The 16,212-nt window shown below is 38.3% G+C and overlaps 1 protein-coding gene across 1 annotated transcript; it reads right to left on the bottom strand.

Annotated features, from left to right (window-relative positions):
• Positions 1-1,056: 1,056 nt before the first annotated feature.
• Positions 1,057-15,818, bottom strand: LOC108673182 (neprilysin-1). The gene is made up of 19 exons (XM_047880757.1): positions 15,748-15,818; positions 15,210-15,274; positions 14,426-14,535; positions 14,087-14,160; positions 13,668-13,745; positions 12,293-12,368; positions 11,993-12,095; positions 11,582-11,715; positions 7,141-7,343; positions 6,543-6,809; positions 5,790-5,934; positions 4,554-4,771; positions 4,171-4,347; positions 3,754-3,854; positions 3,352-3,425; positions 2,635-2,754; positions 2,245-2,384; positions 1,873-2,037; positions 1,057-1,554 (listed from the first exon to the last, which is right to left on the bottom strand). Exons 1-19 carry the CDS (start codon positions 15,775-15,777, stop codon positions 1,375-1,377), a joined length of 2,460 nt encoding a protein of 819 aa, XP_047736713.1. The 5' UTR covers positions 15,778-15,818; the 3' UTR covers positions 1,057-1,374.
• Between the last annotated feature and the right edge of the window lie 394 nt (positions 15,819-16,212).

The raw sequence follows: 16,212 nt of genomic DNA, 5'->3' as shown, positions 1-16,212 counted from the left end.
ATATCCGCTCACAGTATTTAGAGATTCCTCTATTGCAACTTTTTTGCATTTTAAGTGATATGAAGCGATTGTAATTATTATTAGTAAATTATAGAATCGAATGAAATGTCCTCTTTTAATAATGTCTTTGGTTTTAACTACAATTTAAGTTTCCTTACTGTGTAAGTCAGCGACTTTAATGTCCCTGATGCCCATTTATGCGCCTCCAAGTTAGAAAACTATTCGTTGACTGATTTCGTGAGAGATAAATAAGACACCATCTATCTAGAGAACTTATCTTAATATGGGGTGGTTATACATGAGAGTTATATTAGTGGTAAAAGGCTTGACGCCGACCGTTAGGTCGGAGTAATTCCAACGCGAGTTACATCGCGGCGCGTTTATTTGATACTGAGGGGGCATTACTAAAGTACCCATCCCATTTATAGACTTCGTACCTTCGTTCATCGGGTTCTTGTCCTCGTGTCACATACATGTATATATCAATTGAGAGAAGCACTAACAAACAGAGCCCAGATAACCGAAATATTTTGTCTTAGGCTCCCAGGTTTCGTGAAATTAAATTATATGTTCTCTTCTGTAGTAGAATTCAAATATTTCTCAAAAATCCAAACTAAATCCGACCATTTCCGCATTAAGGGTCACATCTGACATTTCCATCTGACCATTTCCGCATTAAGGGTCACACGATCATTGACCTGCGTTTAAAATTTAATTCTCCTTTCCTCGTCATTATGCTTCTTGATAGACGGTATCCGTGCAAATATTTATATGCTACAGAACGCATCCATAATAACATGGGATGCCTTACCCGCTCTATTGTAAGCCAATGTCGTATGCTTACAAATGACACAAAATGTTCGACTTTATCCTGCGAGACATAAATCTTGAGTAAAAGTTCCATATTTATTCAAGTTCGACCTCCGGCCTCTATTCCTCCAAGTTGGAGAGAAAGATAAAAATTCTCGGTATCAGACGGAATCTTTTTATTTTTGCTTTCTTCTCATTGATATACGAAATAAAATTGATGAAGGTAGCAATAAAATGACGACGAGATCTCAATTTTTTAATGCGCAAAAAAATGTAATAAAGTTCATGAAAATAATTTTATTTTTATATTTAACAGACTATTACGCGACTTCATCGAACAATTTACAATAAAAGTTATTAATGTAGATGTTTTGCTACTGAAATATCATACTAACTGTACTTCTAAGGCAGAATGAAAATAAGTTTAATAAATGCACGGCTCAATGGAAGATCTTTTAATATTTTTGACCAAGCGATTGTAAAAAATTACAGCAGAAAAAATGTTGAGATGATTTGTCGGTACTTATATTATTGCTGAATCACGACCATTCTTCATTGATATATTCACCACAGCACGCAGCTTTGGTCTCCGCGGTTCATATTGGAGCCTGCGGGGCATTGCCAGACTCTGGAAAATTCTGCATCGTTGCTGAGCGGTCCGAGGATTCTGAATCGACCGGGCGAGTGTGGGTCGCTGTCCAGCTGACTCAAGATGCTGGATTCAGTCCTGCTCTCGCACCATAACTGTGAATAAAATCAAAATTTCTGCAAATGACTCATTTTTAAATCGCGAAATCACCGTCAAGAGCGAGGGGCAATGAAATAAACTCAAAAGAAGCCACAAAGGCTTTTAATATTTAGTGTGTGTTTTTTCATAACAATAATGTTATGTCGGATATGAATAATTTTTTCGTAATTCGCAATGTCTTTGATGGGTAGGTTGATGAATCTTTAACTGTTCATTCATACGGCGAAACTTGAATTGCTTCGTAGTTTCTGCGTAGGCTAGGTCGAAGACTCTTTACCTATTTATTTACGACCAAACTTGAGTTATTTCTTTACGTTTGCATTTCCGAGGTAGAAGAGCTGTTCTGAGGTAAACTCGTCGAGGCCGGGCAACGCGGGCTCGACGCCGTTGCGGTCCACGTAGCGCTGGTAGGCGAGGAACGCCTCGCGAATTCCACCGTTGTCGGCTATGTTCTCTCCAAGGGTTTGTTGCCCATCAACCTGTGTTCGAAAATACGCTCTATTCTATCCCATGGTACCGAATCTCATATTGCAGTGAAATAATTAGGATGCGGCATGAAGGCGCATAAATTTCTCAATTTTATCATTTAAAAATCTATGTTTCTAATTTTTGATGAGTACGGAAAGCTATTGAGTGGCTTTGACTTATTTAAAAATAAATTCCATCGTGAGAAGGTTTGCTCTGACCATGACTGTGGGGTCGGCCACCTCAGGAGGGTGGAAGGCATCGTACTGGTCGACGAAGCACTGGGCGCGCTCGTTGAAAGCCTGTATGGACTCCTGACTCCACCACAGCGCCAGGTTTCCGTCCTTGTCATAATTTCTTCCTGCAAAGAAAGGATACATGCATTAGATAACGGAAACCATAAACCATTCATCTGCAGAAGATGCTTTAAGAAGATTTCTAAACGGGTGAGAATTTAATTTCTCGCAATTTACGATCGATATCTTCTACTCAGAATCTGTACAATAGGTGTCATCGCTCTTATTCAAAGTGCTTTCAACATAACGTACTCAGCTCCTTCTGTGAAGTAATGTATGCGTTGCTTGACTCTTAAACATCGCCTTCAAATGCACCTGAATTATCGAAGCCGTGTGTAAGCTCGTGGCCGATGACCATGCCGATGCCCCCGTAGTTGAGGGCGGCAAGGGAGTTGTGTTGGTAGAACGGAATCTGCAGGATACCCGCCAAGATCGCTGTGTGGTGCAAGAGTTTTGTGATAGACCGTGATAAGTTCAAAAAAATTATTTCCTTATTCATAACTTATTTAATATTAGTTATTAATATATGTTTGAAGACCTGCGGAGTTAACAATTTAATGAAATTTTGAATATTATTTACGTACATCATTTTACTAAGGAGCTCGGAGAAATTCATAGTGATGTTCATTTACTCAACAGTAGTCTTTGCATATGTGATTTGTGACATAAATTATATTGCCGTTGAATTTATAATTTGGTTCTAAACTACAAAGAGTTTTGCAGAGGGTTCTAAACTGGAGTTGTTCACAGGGTTATAAATAAACTACACTTAGTTGTCCAGAGGGTACTAAACTATACTGAGTTGTTCAGAGGGTTCAAAACTACACTTAGTATAGTTCAGATGGTTCTAAACCACGAGTTGTTCAGAGGGTTCTACGTATATAGATTTAAGTTTTGAATAAAAATCCTGCAAAAAATTTCCGATCATACAAAAACATCATTGAAATAAGAATACTTAGCAGTATGCGTGAATGTGAAGCCTCTCACACAAACTCATGAGAAAGTCAAGTTTTCAATCATACTCATACATACTTATAGAGTTGGTCGTCGGATCGTAGAAGGCGTTGACCACCGTAGGAGGCAATATGAATCTGTTGCGTGGGATAAATTAGATTTATGCTGGTTATATGCTTTGTATTGAATCAACTAATGGCAGTGGAGCATATTTCAACGCCTTGCCAAACATGTTTTGCTAATTAATTGTTAAAATAAACGTTGTTTATTAACGTTAATTCTGCACGATTACAGTCTATCCGAAATTGGAATCGCAAACGTATAACAATTTTTTTCTTCATTTGACTTCTACATAATACAACATATGAAATTGTGATTTGCAACATGAAATTATATGACAAATCGTTGAGTTGACAAATGTATTTTTATTCATAATCAGAATTTTTTTCTTACATCTTTTACTAAAAAACATGCACTAACTTTGTTTGCGGTTCAGTCCTGAAGATTTCGCATTCGTAAAGCTCCATATATTGTCCAATGCGCACGAGATTACCGAACTGATCGTTAGCGGCGATCTCCAACTTTCAATGGGGAAACAAAAGTGTATAATTCCAGAAATAGGGGTTAGTATTATTACACGACATTATCAGAAGTACCCTATGCAGCAATATTTTGTAATAATATCGCGTATCAGATTCACGATGTAAAATTTTCGCCTAATAATGATGAAATAAATTTTTGATACGTAAAATTTGATATTAGTTTAGAATCATTAATCATTTGCCAAAATACATCAGTGGCAGTAACAAATTACTTATGGAAAAGATTGTTTACGTAATTCTTGAGAAATTCATGACAAGAATATGAAATTAAAAAGAATTTCCAGACACAGCTTACCCCTTCATAGGCTGCCGTGAAGGTTGCATCGTCCATAATCCATTCGGGGTAGGCGACGAAACTTTCGACTGCCTGTAGCTTCTCTCTGGCTGTGACGAGGTCCTCTGGAGTGAGCCATGTGTTCTCGTCGAACAGAGCATTGAAAGAAGAACGGACGTCTTCGACTAGCTGCTCGTTCTGATAAAGGCAGACCAGCGCTGTTAGCGATTATGTGTCGAGGTTCAGATTGTTCTATAAATCTGCAAGATCAGTATCCAAATGTCAATACGTTTAGAACTTGAATCCTATATATTCTATCATGAAGAATTAATAAGTACGGATCGAACGTGGCCACAAAAATGTTCATGAGTTCACGATTATCTGATTTCAATTTTGAGCAATACTTCTTCTTTGGCTCCAGCTGGAAAGAACTCGTCAACGTAGGCCCTGGAAAGCACGAAGCCCAATTCCTGGTTCATCTCCAGCCTGCAGAAGTCAGCTCTTGGAAACTGATCAAGTCTGGTTCCAAGGTAGACTTCTTCGAAGTCACTACTGATTTTCCGCATTGCATAGGTTGTCTGAGTTCCAAGTTGAAGAACCCACATCCATGACATGAAATTCGCTGACGGGGACGAACATAAATTTTCATGTAATTATTTGTATTAGGGTAAAATAAAGTGATTAAGACGTTGTGGATTACATAATTATAATATAGCGGTTAGGCCGTAGGCCCGTCGCAGATTCTTACCATCGCATAACATTCACAGCTTGTTACAGTCTTGAACTCGCAACTCACTGCTCCAGTTTCTGCTGAGCTTAACCTATTCACCGAATGAGACGAAAACGGGCTCTCAGAGCTGGGCTCGAACCCGCATCTCTCTGCTCTAATCTTGGTACTACCACTGGACCACCCTGCCCCACAGTTTTTTTAGTTAGGTCTTTTTTTAAGAGACTTTAAGAGCCTTTTTTTTAAAGTTAGGACTTTTTTAAGAGACTTTTCACGAGTTATTGAAGTTATTTGGCAGTTTTTTAGACGTAAAACAGATTTTTACTCATGTTAATTACAACACTTCTCTTTAACTTCACTTCATGTATGTCTGTTTGTCTGTCTGTCTGCTACAAATCTTATAATCAATTTTTAACATACTTCTACTTATCCCATCGATCTGAAATTTTGCACACTTGTGTAAAGTTAGAGACAATGCATGAATCAAATGTCAAAATAAATGATTTCAAAAAATTTAAAAAAATTTTTTTAAATATTAAAAAAATTTAAAAAATATTTTGTCAGCTACCACAAATCTTATAACTGATATTTGACACACTTTAAACTGTCTAATAGATCTGAAATTTTGCACACTTATGTGAAATCAGAGGCAATGCACGAATCAATTAACAGGATAAATAATTTTGAAAAAAATTACATATTAAAAAAAATTTATATATATTAGAAAAATTGAAAAGTAAATTTTTTTAATTTTCGAAAATTAGATGAGAAATTCATTGTACATCTGTAAGATTGGAGATACTGGATTCTTTGGAAGTGTTGTCTCTAAAAAGTAATTTTTAAAACGTATATTATTATTCATGTAATAAACTTGTATTTATTGACAGTAGTAATAACAATTATTGATACTCACCGAGAACTCTCGTAGGTGTTTCTGAGAGCAGCGTGCTCCATCGTGAGATGTAGTCGACACCCTCCTCAAGGTATATCACTTCGTCCGCTGTGATGGTCACAGAAGACGGCTCGAACACCAAACGGATGTATTCCAGCAAGTTGAACTAACAAAATTGGAAAGAACATCTTGCTACTGCACTGAAGCAGACGACTGTATTATTTCTAAGCCTTTAATTTTATTAACCAACCTTAATTAACACAGGTTAACTTTATTCACCGGTGAATGGCCTGTAAATTTTTTGAGGAACTATTTTTAACTTCCATGCGTTGATATGCAGCGTATGCGACAATCAAACCATAGCAGGAACTTATAATGAACCCGATTTTTTTACATACTTCCCAGATTGCGGTGCATATATTGCAATAAGAAGCTTATCATTTCACACTAGCGTCTGGATCATTGACATAAGTACTTTTTCCTGAATTTATCGCTTGTTTTCAAAAATGACAATCTGACTTAACGCGTATCTCAATTTTTAATTAACCTAAATGATTTCTCATACTATTTTTGGACAGTTCACCTATTACCAGTGTTAAACTTTGCTACATGAGTTTGAAATGTAAGCATGAAATTCAAATTATGAGTCATATTCAAAACTGTTTACACTGTTTACAGCGTACAACTGATTCCTACTTCGGCTTTTTAGCATTATCTGGTAAACGCCTTGGACGATTGCGTATACAACATTTATTGCACTTAGAACTTTGTTACCTGTCCTGGAGTTTGCGAGTCAAGCGCAGCTTGGACTTGATCCACGGTCATCCTTTCAAGTATTTCGGTAACATTGTCGGCACCCGCATCGACCATGAGCTTTGCCAGTGTGGTCTCAAAAGCAAGCAGGTCTTCCACTTCAGCACTAATTTCTGCATCTGTAACGCTGGAGCCTAGGTAGTCTCTCATTTGCTTGGCAGATTCGGTTATGAAAGTTCTGTATGCGTCATAAATTCCAGAGAAAATTATCGGATTGGCGAGGACGGTCTAGTTGATGCCCGGAGAACCTTCGCCCACCTAAGGCAAGGACAGTAACGCATTATTGACTTTCATTATCTTTTCCCGTCTAATTTAATCACAGTTGTAGTTGTTCCTAATTTACAAGTGTAATGGGTAGGATAAGATTACTGTTGAGAAAATACTTCCTAACACACAAGTGAAGAATTTTTGATGTGTGAGCTATATATAAAGAAAAATAAAAACTCATCGCAACTCTTACTAAAATGTGTTTGCCATACACTTAATCGGTATTTTTTGCTAAAAAAGTAATGGCTTCATAAAAAATTAACAAATGAAAGCGTATCAGAGCTATACCAACATAAATCATGAAGTGTGAGGTGTTGAATACGTCGGCAGAGATGGCCATGCCGAACATAGGCGTGATGAAGAGGTCACGCAGAGAAGCCAAGGAGGCTTCGGTGGAGTACGAAGCAGGATCCCATGCGGGGTCAACCATGGGCCAGCCTCCGATGCCTTGCAACGCTCCCCATAGAGGGGCCAAACCCAACGAGTCCATGCCGTCTTTTTACAAGAGAATTTAATTTTTAAAAAAATCTATATATAAACACTAGTAAACCCAAGATCAGATAAAGAACTGACACGACTGCGAAAAATGTTTCCCATTGCAAAAATTTTGGCACACAAAGAAAACGGTTTCTTAAGGGTGGTAGTCAGAGTGCGACGAAGTCTGTGAGCGAAGAATTCGCGACAACGGTGTGGAATCCTTGTCTGTGTTCAGAGCGGCAAGTTGCTACGCTCGAGCATGTTGCCTTTGTAATATGATACCTGAACCAGTACCCATTTTGGGGCTACGGCTGGCTTTTATGTGGCCGAGGAATGGCCTACGCTCGGCTAGAACTAATTGGCCTTGGCGGACCGCTGGCCATCCATTATTACTTGCTCCTCATTGTGCTCCACTTCACCACATGAGTGACAGGCGGGTTATTTACGACGTGTGTTTCCCCTCATTCTTTCCCCAATTCCTTCATGAGAACTGCGGCTTCCAAAGAAAATGTGTAATCTCCGATTTAGCAGAAATTAAAAAATATTTTGTTAGATAATATCTACAAAATAGATGTTGATTAAGATATGTCTTTAATACCGATCAATAGAGAATAAATAGTACTACTTCCTTATGTCTCACAAAATTAGGTAAGTCTCAAAGGTAAAAATTAGGTAAGTCATCCTCTATCAAAAAATAATGCTATACAAAATTTATATATTTTTTGTTATTGTACAGAAATTGTAAATAAGTAGCTGAATGAGCATGACAAAATTCAGATTGATAATTTCATTTACGAGCGGAGTTATAATGACCATACGTAGTGAACGTAGTGATAGATTCGCATAGGGATCCAGCTAAGCCTGCCTGAGGCTTGCGATTCTCAATCGCAATCTTAAGAGTCCCGTGGAGCGGTCGGTGAACGCTGCATCGAGCCCAAACGGCCTCACGCGGTTAAAATTTCTCGGCCAGGCTCTGCCGTCTAACGTCTGCCACATCCTACGTCTGGCTGCACACTTGCCCTCCTTCGCTTCCCCTTCTCGGCATTTTTAATCAGCGAGCGACATACTACTAATTATTCTACGAAATTTTACTCTATTATCAAATTGGTTGTTTTCTTACTAATAACCTTTATTGAAAATACGCGTTCATAATTTACGGCAATGCTGTGTCATGATAGTACAACCAAGTTAATTTAGGCTGTTTCATAAAAGCATGTGTAAAGATCGCTCGAGCATAAATACTATAATTACATGTCAATAAAAATGCATATAAGTCACGAAGCATCAACAGTAATGTGCAAAAATGTGTCATGGTAATTATTATTTAAATTAAAGCTTTGAATGCTTTCATTATTTAATTTTATGACACCCAAAGCAATTTGTTGTGAATATTGTCGGCTTTCAAATTCCTGGAAAAATGAGTACGCAGTTCACGCCTATTCAGTAGAAAGCCAGCTTCCAATCTTTGCATCTCGTCACAATCGCGCCATGCGGCGAGGAGGGTTGCTTTAGACTTGAGAGGAACTCAACTATGGGGAAGCGAGGGGACTTGGGGAGGAGGCAGCGGTTGGGGGGAGATTTTTACAAGTACCCCCTCTAACGCATTTAAATGTACACACGCAGTCACGCATTCCCTCGCTGGGAAGGCTAAAAAATTCTTTAACGAACTGTGCCAAATTGTTTAACATTCTTTTCTTCGTGAGATGTTTTCATTCATGCTTTCGTTGTAGTTTTCATTCTCTATTCAGTAATGGAGAGTGTAACATAGCAGTGCTAACTAATTGAAATTGGAATTTTCATTTTTTTAATATGTTCCAATGAATTCATAAACAACATCACCATTTAGATCGCTCCATATATTTTTACAACCAGTCATTCTTTGTTATGAATGATCTATGCTAAGTTAATGATTTATTAATAAAGTTGATTTATGCAAAGTTTGTTATGAATGATTTATGCAAGGCTGAATATTGTTCACGACTTGCTACCTTCTCCAGCTTGAAACCCTCACCCTAATGCCGCAGACGTGGCTAGAAATTGGGGAGTCGTGTGCAGCAGTGGTTGACGTTAGGGGAGTGGGGACATGAAGTACACACACTGAGCTTGTACGATGTGTACACACGCACACACAAACCCTCCACCCTCATCCCCATAATGTCAGAGTATATGCGTATATATTCCCTGTACACACATGCCAATAAAAGACCTGCATGCCGTAAATATTGTGTCACACACATAGGTATAATATCCAGCATAATTACTTTAAGAATTAATTCGTTCATCAATAAATCGCTTTCCCCGCCCCTCCCCCCCGAATTCTTTGCCGCCAAATTGTGCGGGAAGAGGGAGGTCCCTCTTGAAACGCCAAGTGACTAATTGGCATCCCGTGTCCTTTTTAAAGTACTGTGCGACAACCAAGCTATGGTGAAACGACTGTCAGGAATACAAAATTTACATGAATTCAATTATTTGAAATAACATGATCGTTCAAGTTGGAGTAAATGACAATTAAATATAACATTGCGCTGTTTATGCATTCATTCTCTTCACACTTTAAAACATAATTACGATTATCTCTTCGTAATCTGTACAACAATTTTAGCGCAATCTAACTTTTATTTGGAAGGAAGACTCCATTACAACAAAAATCGAAGTGGAAAGAAAACCGCTCTTACTAAAGCCTTTATTGTTTCGGAATATTAAAGTTTGGAATTCAATATGCTATATTATAGCTCATTTAATTCAATAATTTTCATTAAAATAATCGTTCGTGTGGTAGCAAATGGGAAATTTTATATTAAATTGTGCTGTTTATGCATTCATTCTCTTAATATTTTAAAACATTATTTCGATAAACTCTTCGTAATCATCCTAACGCATGATGCTCATTTACGATCTCTTAACAACATTTCCATATTATTGACGATGCATGGAAACATGCATTGTTAGTTTAGACCCTTTAAAAGACTCCGCAGCTTGAGACAAGGGCTTTGAAAGCTGATGGAAAGAAGGAATGTTTACCTTGAACGACAGAAGATTTATTGCCACAGCGTAGGCTGCGCCTACACCCAGTACGACAATGGCCGGGTCAGGCCTTGCTTAAATCTACGGAATTTTCACTTACCACTAATAATGTCGACTAATATCTAATGCTAAAAGAATGATTCAGAAATGCTTTGTGTAGAGGTCAATGAAGAATAAATAGTTAAATTAACTTGTGTCGCGAAAATGTTAGAAAATGTTGTCGCGCTAGAAAAATTCGCTCATTTTACGATCTTCATATGGTTTAAAATTTTTGTTCGTGATAAAAGTGATAATACATAGTTTACATAATATATCTTACTTTCCGTTAATTGAAAATAATTAGCCAGATCACCATTCCAAATTTCAGACTTGTATCTTATTTAGGAGGAGAGTTATTGGTTGCCTTCATTGTTAAGAACCCTCATAGGGATTAACGCGCCTGGCGGCCGCTCCACCGGCCTCTTAAGGCTCTGATTGAGAACCGCGAGGCTACGAACAGGCTCGGCTCTTGCCTAAGAGTTTCTTAATAAATTAGGCTGAACGTTACTCCACTCGTAAAGGAGATAGCGATATGGATTTTTCCATGCTTACCTAGCTATTTATTTATAAACGGTGACCAGGAACAAGAAATACTTTGAACAATAGTAAACTTTGTTCATGAAGTCTGCAACTTTGTTCATCAAGTCTGCGACTTTTACACTTATTTCAAGATGTAAACGGGTTGTAATTTTTATTCTCCATTGAATGGTATACTCGTCATTCCTTGATCAGCCTCCTTGTTGTAGATATTATCTTCCAAAAAATAGTTATGATCGAGCCTGCTGATACGCGGAGGGAAAATCCCGCATACTAACTGCTCAAATGCAGACGTTGTGGAAGGTATGTGGGGAACGAGACGCCGTAAATTACTGAACTGTCAGTTCACGACGGGCGGCATGGTGCAGGCGAATTCAATGAGAGGCGAGAAATAATAAGTGGCCACTGGTCGGCCTAGTCCAATTAGTTATAGCCGACCGCTGGCCATTCCTCGGCCACCTGAAAGCGACCAGTTGCCGCGAAAAAGGGTCTGGCTAGGATATCATATTACAAAGAGTACAAGCTCGAGGGAACGACTGGCCGAGCTTCGGGCAGATCAAGGATTTCACACGATGGTCGCGAAAAACTCGCTCTCAGACTTCGCTGCATTCTAACTACCAGCCTAAGTATCACGATGGCATCAACACGGTGCTTACCCGTGTCCATGCAAGCATTGTACGCCCTCCTGAGCATGAACAGCGGGGGCGGGTCGGAAGCGGCGGCTGGCGTCTCCAGCAGCAGCGTGAGGCGCTCTGAGAGAAGGCTACCCGCATTGTCAAATGTGCCCGAACTGGAACGACACAAATTCTGTTGATAAACACTGCTCAAAACTAGGCGTAAAATATATTTCCTATTATAAGCAAATGTTTTCTGAAAGGAATATTCATTAGATAGAATTCAATTTAAAAATTTGACTGGGCCATGCTAATTCTGGCTCAATCATATCAAAAAATCATAGCATCAAAACTGAACTATTTGTGAATGCATGTTTTATTATCAGTTTGTTGGTAATACTAATATCGACGTGCAACATTTTTCAAAAATAATAGTAGATAATCTCAACCTACTTAGGAGGAGCGGGGTGGCTATTGATGAAGCCTCCGCAAGCGAAGGAAAAGAAGTCGTCACATGGGTTCACTGTCACGTCCATGTTGGCGCTGATCAGAGCAGCTTACCAATAAAAATACATCACTGATTAAATGGCGAAGTAAATGGTGTTAGTAAACGGACTAAATAATAAAAAACACATGTAATAATGGTTGAATGACTAAAATTTCTTTAAAATGTGTCTCTTTCTCAGAAAAATGTATGAAATTAAGTAATTTCTTCACAAAAACCTCTAAGCCCGTTTATGGGTTCTCAATTACCTGCCATCGAACATTCAGGGGTCTCGCAGACCAGTGTCCCGTTCACGGCCTTGGTTGCGAGGGCGCCCGTGTAAGGCTGCAAACATAAGTTACAGATTCCAGTAGCTGGAGTATTAACAATTCTGGTAGGATGAAGGCTAGGAACAAGACGAGGGAGGAGATTGAACTATTGAAGAGGGAACGAGGAAAATATATGGCGCAGAACATAAATCTACTTTTATTATTAGAATAAAAATGAAGCAATTTCTATTATGGTTTGTGATATTGTGATGACTGATGAAAAGTTTAGTTAAAAAAACGTTAAACGCATGATTTGTTTTGTGAAGTATGTTGGGTGATTGGTGGGGATGGGGTCGGAAGAGGGTGCGGGAGAATCCGTCAAGGCTTTATTCAGCTGCCACGGAAGAGTGAGAGGTTTAAATATGACGCCTCCCATCCATAATGTTTAATTTTTAAATACAAGTATAGTATGTATGTATGAATATAGTTTGATTATGTAGACGATAGGCTTAAATCACTTAGACGTGTCATGGGAACTGACGTTGGGATGCGTGAGTGTAGTGATTATTGTAGTTATGGGTACAAAGGTGTAGAGAAGCCTTGTGAGGTGTCGGTGACTGCACACGGATGCGTTATGGAATTATCGCTTGGATGCAACCGGCCCCTTTGTGTTGGTGTTAAAGCCGAGTAGGAGTGTGGCCGATCCTTAAGCGTACTCCAAACGCACCGGGTTGAATGCAGGGTTGGTGTGTGTATTTTGAAACCGAGGGGGCTGCCGGGTAGGGAAGTGAGTTGAGTAAAGAGCTGTGGGTCATGATTTGATGGGGGACCAGGTTTTGGGCGCTTGTTGACGGAAGACGGTATTTATTGTTTGGATATTTCATTGTTCATGAAGTGTTTGCGAGTGCATGACGTCGGAACAGCGCACATTTGTGATGAAACGTAATATTTGTTTGCAGTTTGAATACAGTTGTTATTCATTGGGTGTGTTGAAAAGTGTTGGGGGTATATGATATACTACATGACTAAAGCAAAGTATCGAGTACGTTTTATGATGGATGGGACGATTTCATCTGTTATAGGGATATCTGGAATTACTTACGATCTGATTATTTGTGAAGATTATTCAGGCCATAGCTCACTTGGCTATTATTTTTAGCCAAAATCCGAATTAAAAACTTTTTTGTATCAATTTTGAAATTTTACTAAGTTTGTGTATGAGTGTTGTCTATGAATCTATCAGAAGTCTCTAACATACTAATGGGGTTGATTTTGAAATTAGGATCAATTTTTTTTGTATTTAGGTATTATTTTCCCGGACAATTTTTTATTGTATGTTATATATTTGAATATAAATATTCATCATCCGTCAAACCTTCCTGTTCTTGACGAGACTTTGACGATGACTGCGGGGGACTGGCTCTTCAAGAAGTGTCTTCTTCGCATCCTCAACCTGAAGAGCGTGAGAAATTTTGCAATAATTAGTGAATATCATGGACTTAATATTGAAATTTAATGCTTCTGAGAATTCAAGTGTCCTGAAAGAGAAGAATTCAGAGGATAATTTTAATTCACAGTTGATGTTTTTCGTTCAGAAATTAACGGCATCAATTCGAATGTCCTAGACCTAAACGCACATGGAAAAAGGTTAACAATTTCTTCTATCTATACAAAATATTTTTTCAACGCACCCCTCCAAATCGGAATTTTCAAACAGTGTTATGGGCTCAATGAATTAATACTTTTATTATATCGATGATATGCAACAATAAAATACAAACGAAATGCATTCACCTGCTTGAGCACTGACGCTACTTGAAGCCCGGGGTTTGGGCCCACTGCATGTCTCGTGGAATAAATTTTCTTTTCTGCGGCCGAAAAAGAAAGTTACTATTATGACTCTTATTTTATATGCCTAAAATATTAATAGCTGTTGAAACATCGAACTGGAAAGTATGACATCAACGCTGTGTTTGAATACTAATTTCGTAACAATTTCCTCAAAACTTGTTTCGGAATGCTAGAATGAATGCTAATGAATTTTATTCATTAACGGCTGAACGTTTATGGTTTCATGACCATAAATTTGATTCTCGAAAGAAATATGCGACCACACCCACACAATTTGCTCACCATTGGCTTTGGGTGTCTCCGGGAGCGTGACGCTGAGCGCGATGGTGGCGGCCACACACAGGACGCCCAACACGCCCAACACTTGCCACTGCCTCATGCTTGCCGAGTTGCTGGGGGTTGTATGAACCTTCTATAAACTTCGCGAAACTTTACACGGATCATGCAATAAATTTTGGATGTGCGAAATTCAAATACGTAGAGATTTTGATACGTGAAAATTCGGAATGAAAAATTTTGATCCGAGAAAGTTATTTAATCAGTATTGACTTACTGTAAGCAAACCAAAATAATTAATAAAAATACGAGGTCATAATTAAAAAATAAATACTGCGTCCCTTAGATCAAATAGTGGACAGATAGACTTCAAATCTAGTCTAGAACAGATTATTGAACATATATATAAACTTGAGCAGGGGTGATAAAATAAAAATCGATTTCGCGAGTTAACTGGCAAATGGCGCAATACAGCAAGCAAACTTTACAAAAATACTATTGAGCTGTAGATCGAGACTCTAGCATCAGTAATTATATAACAGTCTATAATAATATCAGCATATGGGATAACTGAGCAACAAATGAATCGAAAAGTGAACTGCCAATGAGCGGGTCGAATTGGCAATCGAATCAATAAGTGGCAAAATCCCGGAACTGAAAGTAATCAGGCTATTTTGGAATTAACGACGTCCGTCAAGCTCAAAATTGCTAACGACGTTAAAGTTAGCGACCCTGTCGGGACCAAAGTCGATGAATTTTTTTTATTAAACTTGCGGTTTTGAAACCTCACCTTTCTTCTGGCTTGTTTTCTTCCAACTGCCTCAAAGGGACTTCACTGCTTTGCCTTGGTAAGTTCTGGTGGAAAAATTACTTTTTATTCAATATCCTCAACAAGACGGAATTCTAACAATTTTTAGCGAAAGATTTTGCGCTGACATTTAGCGTGGAATTATTTACGCCAAAATTAATAAGCAGTTGAAATTAAATTAAGCTATGATAAACTTTTTCTCGAATAATCGATAACAAAATTCGACGAGCATCAAGGAAAACTTTGAGATCTTGGACATAATTTACGGTCTATTTTATGTCTGTGCATTAATCAAAAAATTCTTTGACTTTTGTCGTAGTTGTTTTCCTCAAAACATTGCGCATAAATTAATTGAGAAATCTGCAATTTTAAATAACGTTACTGTGAGGCAATTTTGCAAATGGTACACTTCAAAATCACTGAAGTTTATAGATTCAAAAGTTATAAATTTGTATGTTTCAAAAACTTCTGTACTAATTCTCAACAAACTCAGTAAGACATTATTGAGATGTTAGCTCACCTGTACGCTAAGAGTCTGTGGAGAAGTCATCGCTTGTGTCGTAGTCCTTAATAACTTCTCGATAATTTAGTGTCCACTTGATCTGGCGATATCACAAATCATGGCCACTCGGTATGACCAAGATGGGAAATTTGGAGGGTCGCAATCTTGAGCATAAACACTTGATGTCTCGATCGCGCTTAATCATCGCGTTTGTTCTGATAGCTAACGTCGCGAAGTGGTACTGACATTCAGATTGGGAGTACGACGGTCTTAGGGTTTGTATACTAATTTGTATTGCCTAAGTGGTAATTCGCAATTATTGAGAATTTAATATATCAAGCTTGGTGTCATTCTTACTTAAGCATGTCTTATTAACAAGCAGCTGGAGCACGCACATCACATTAACTTTATTATCAGACAAGTAAATGCCGAGGCAAACGCAAACAAACTGGAAGCATTGCTTGTTAAAATGTATATCACACG

Source organism: Hyalella azteca, unplaced genomic scaffold, assembly GCF_000764305.2.
Source record: "Hyalella azteca isolate HAZT.00-mixed unplaced genomic scaffold, Hazt_2.0.2 contig6145, whole genome shotgun sequence".
NCBI lineage: Eukaryota > Metazoa > Arthropoda > Malacostraca > Amphipoda > Hyalellidae > Hyalella > Hyalella azteca.
Note: the sequence above shows the minus strand (reverse complement) of the source record. Positions and strands in the feature narration are given on the sequence as shown.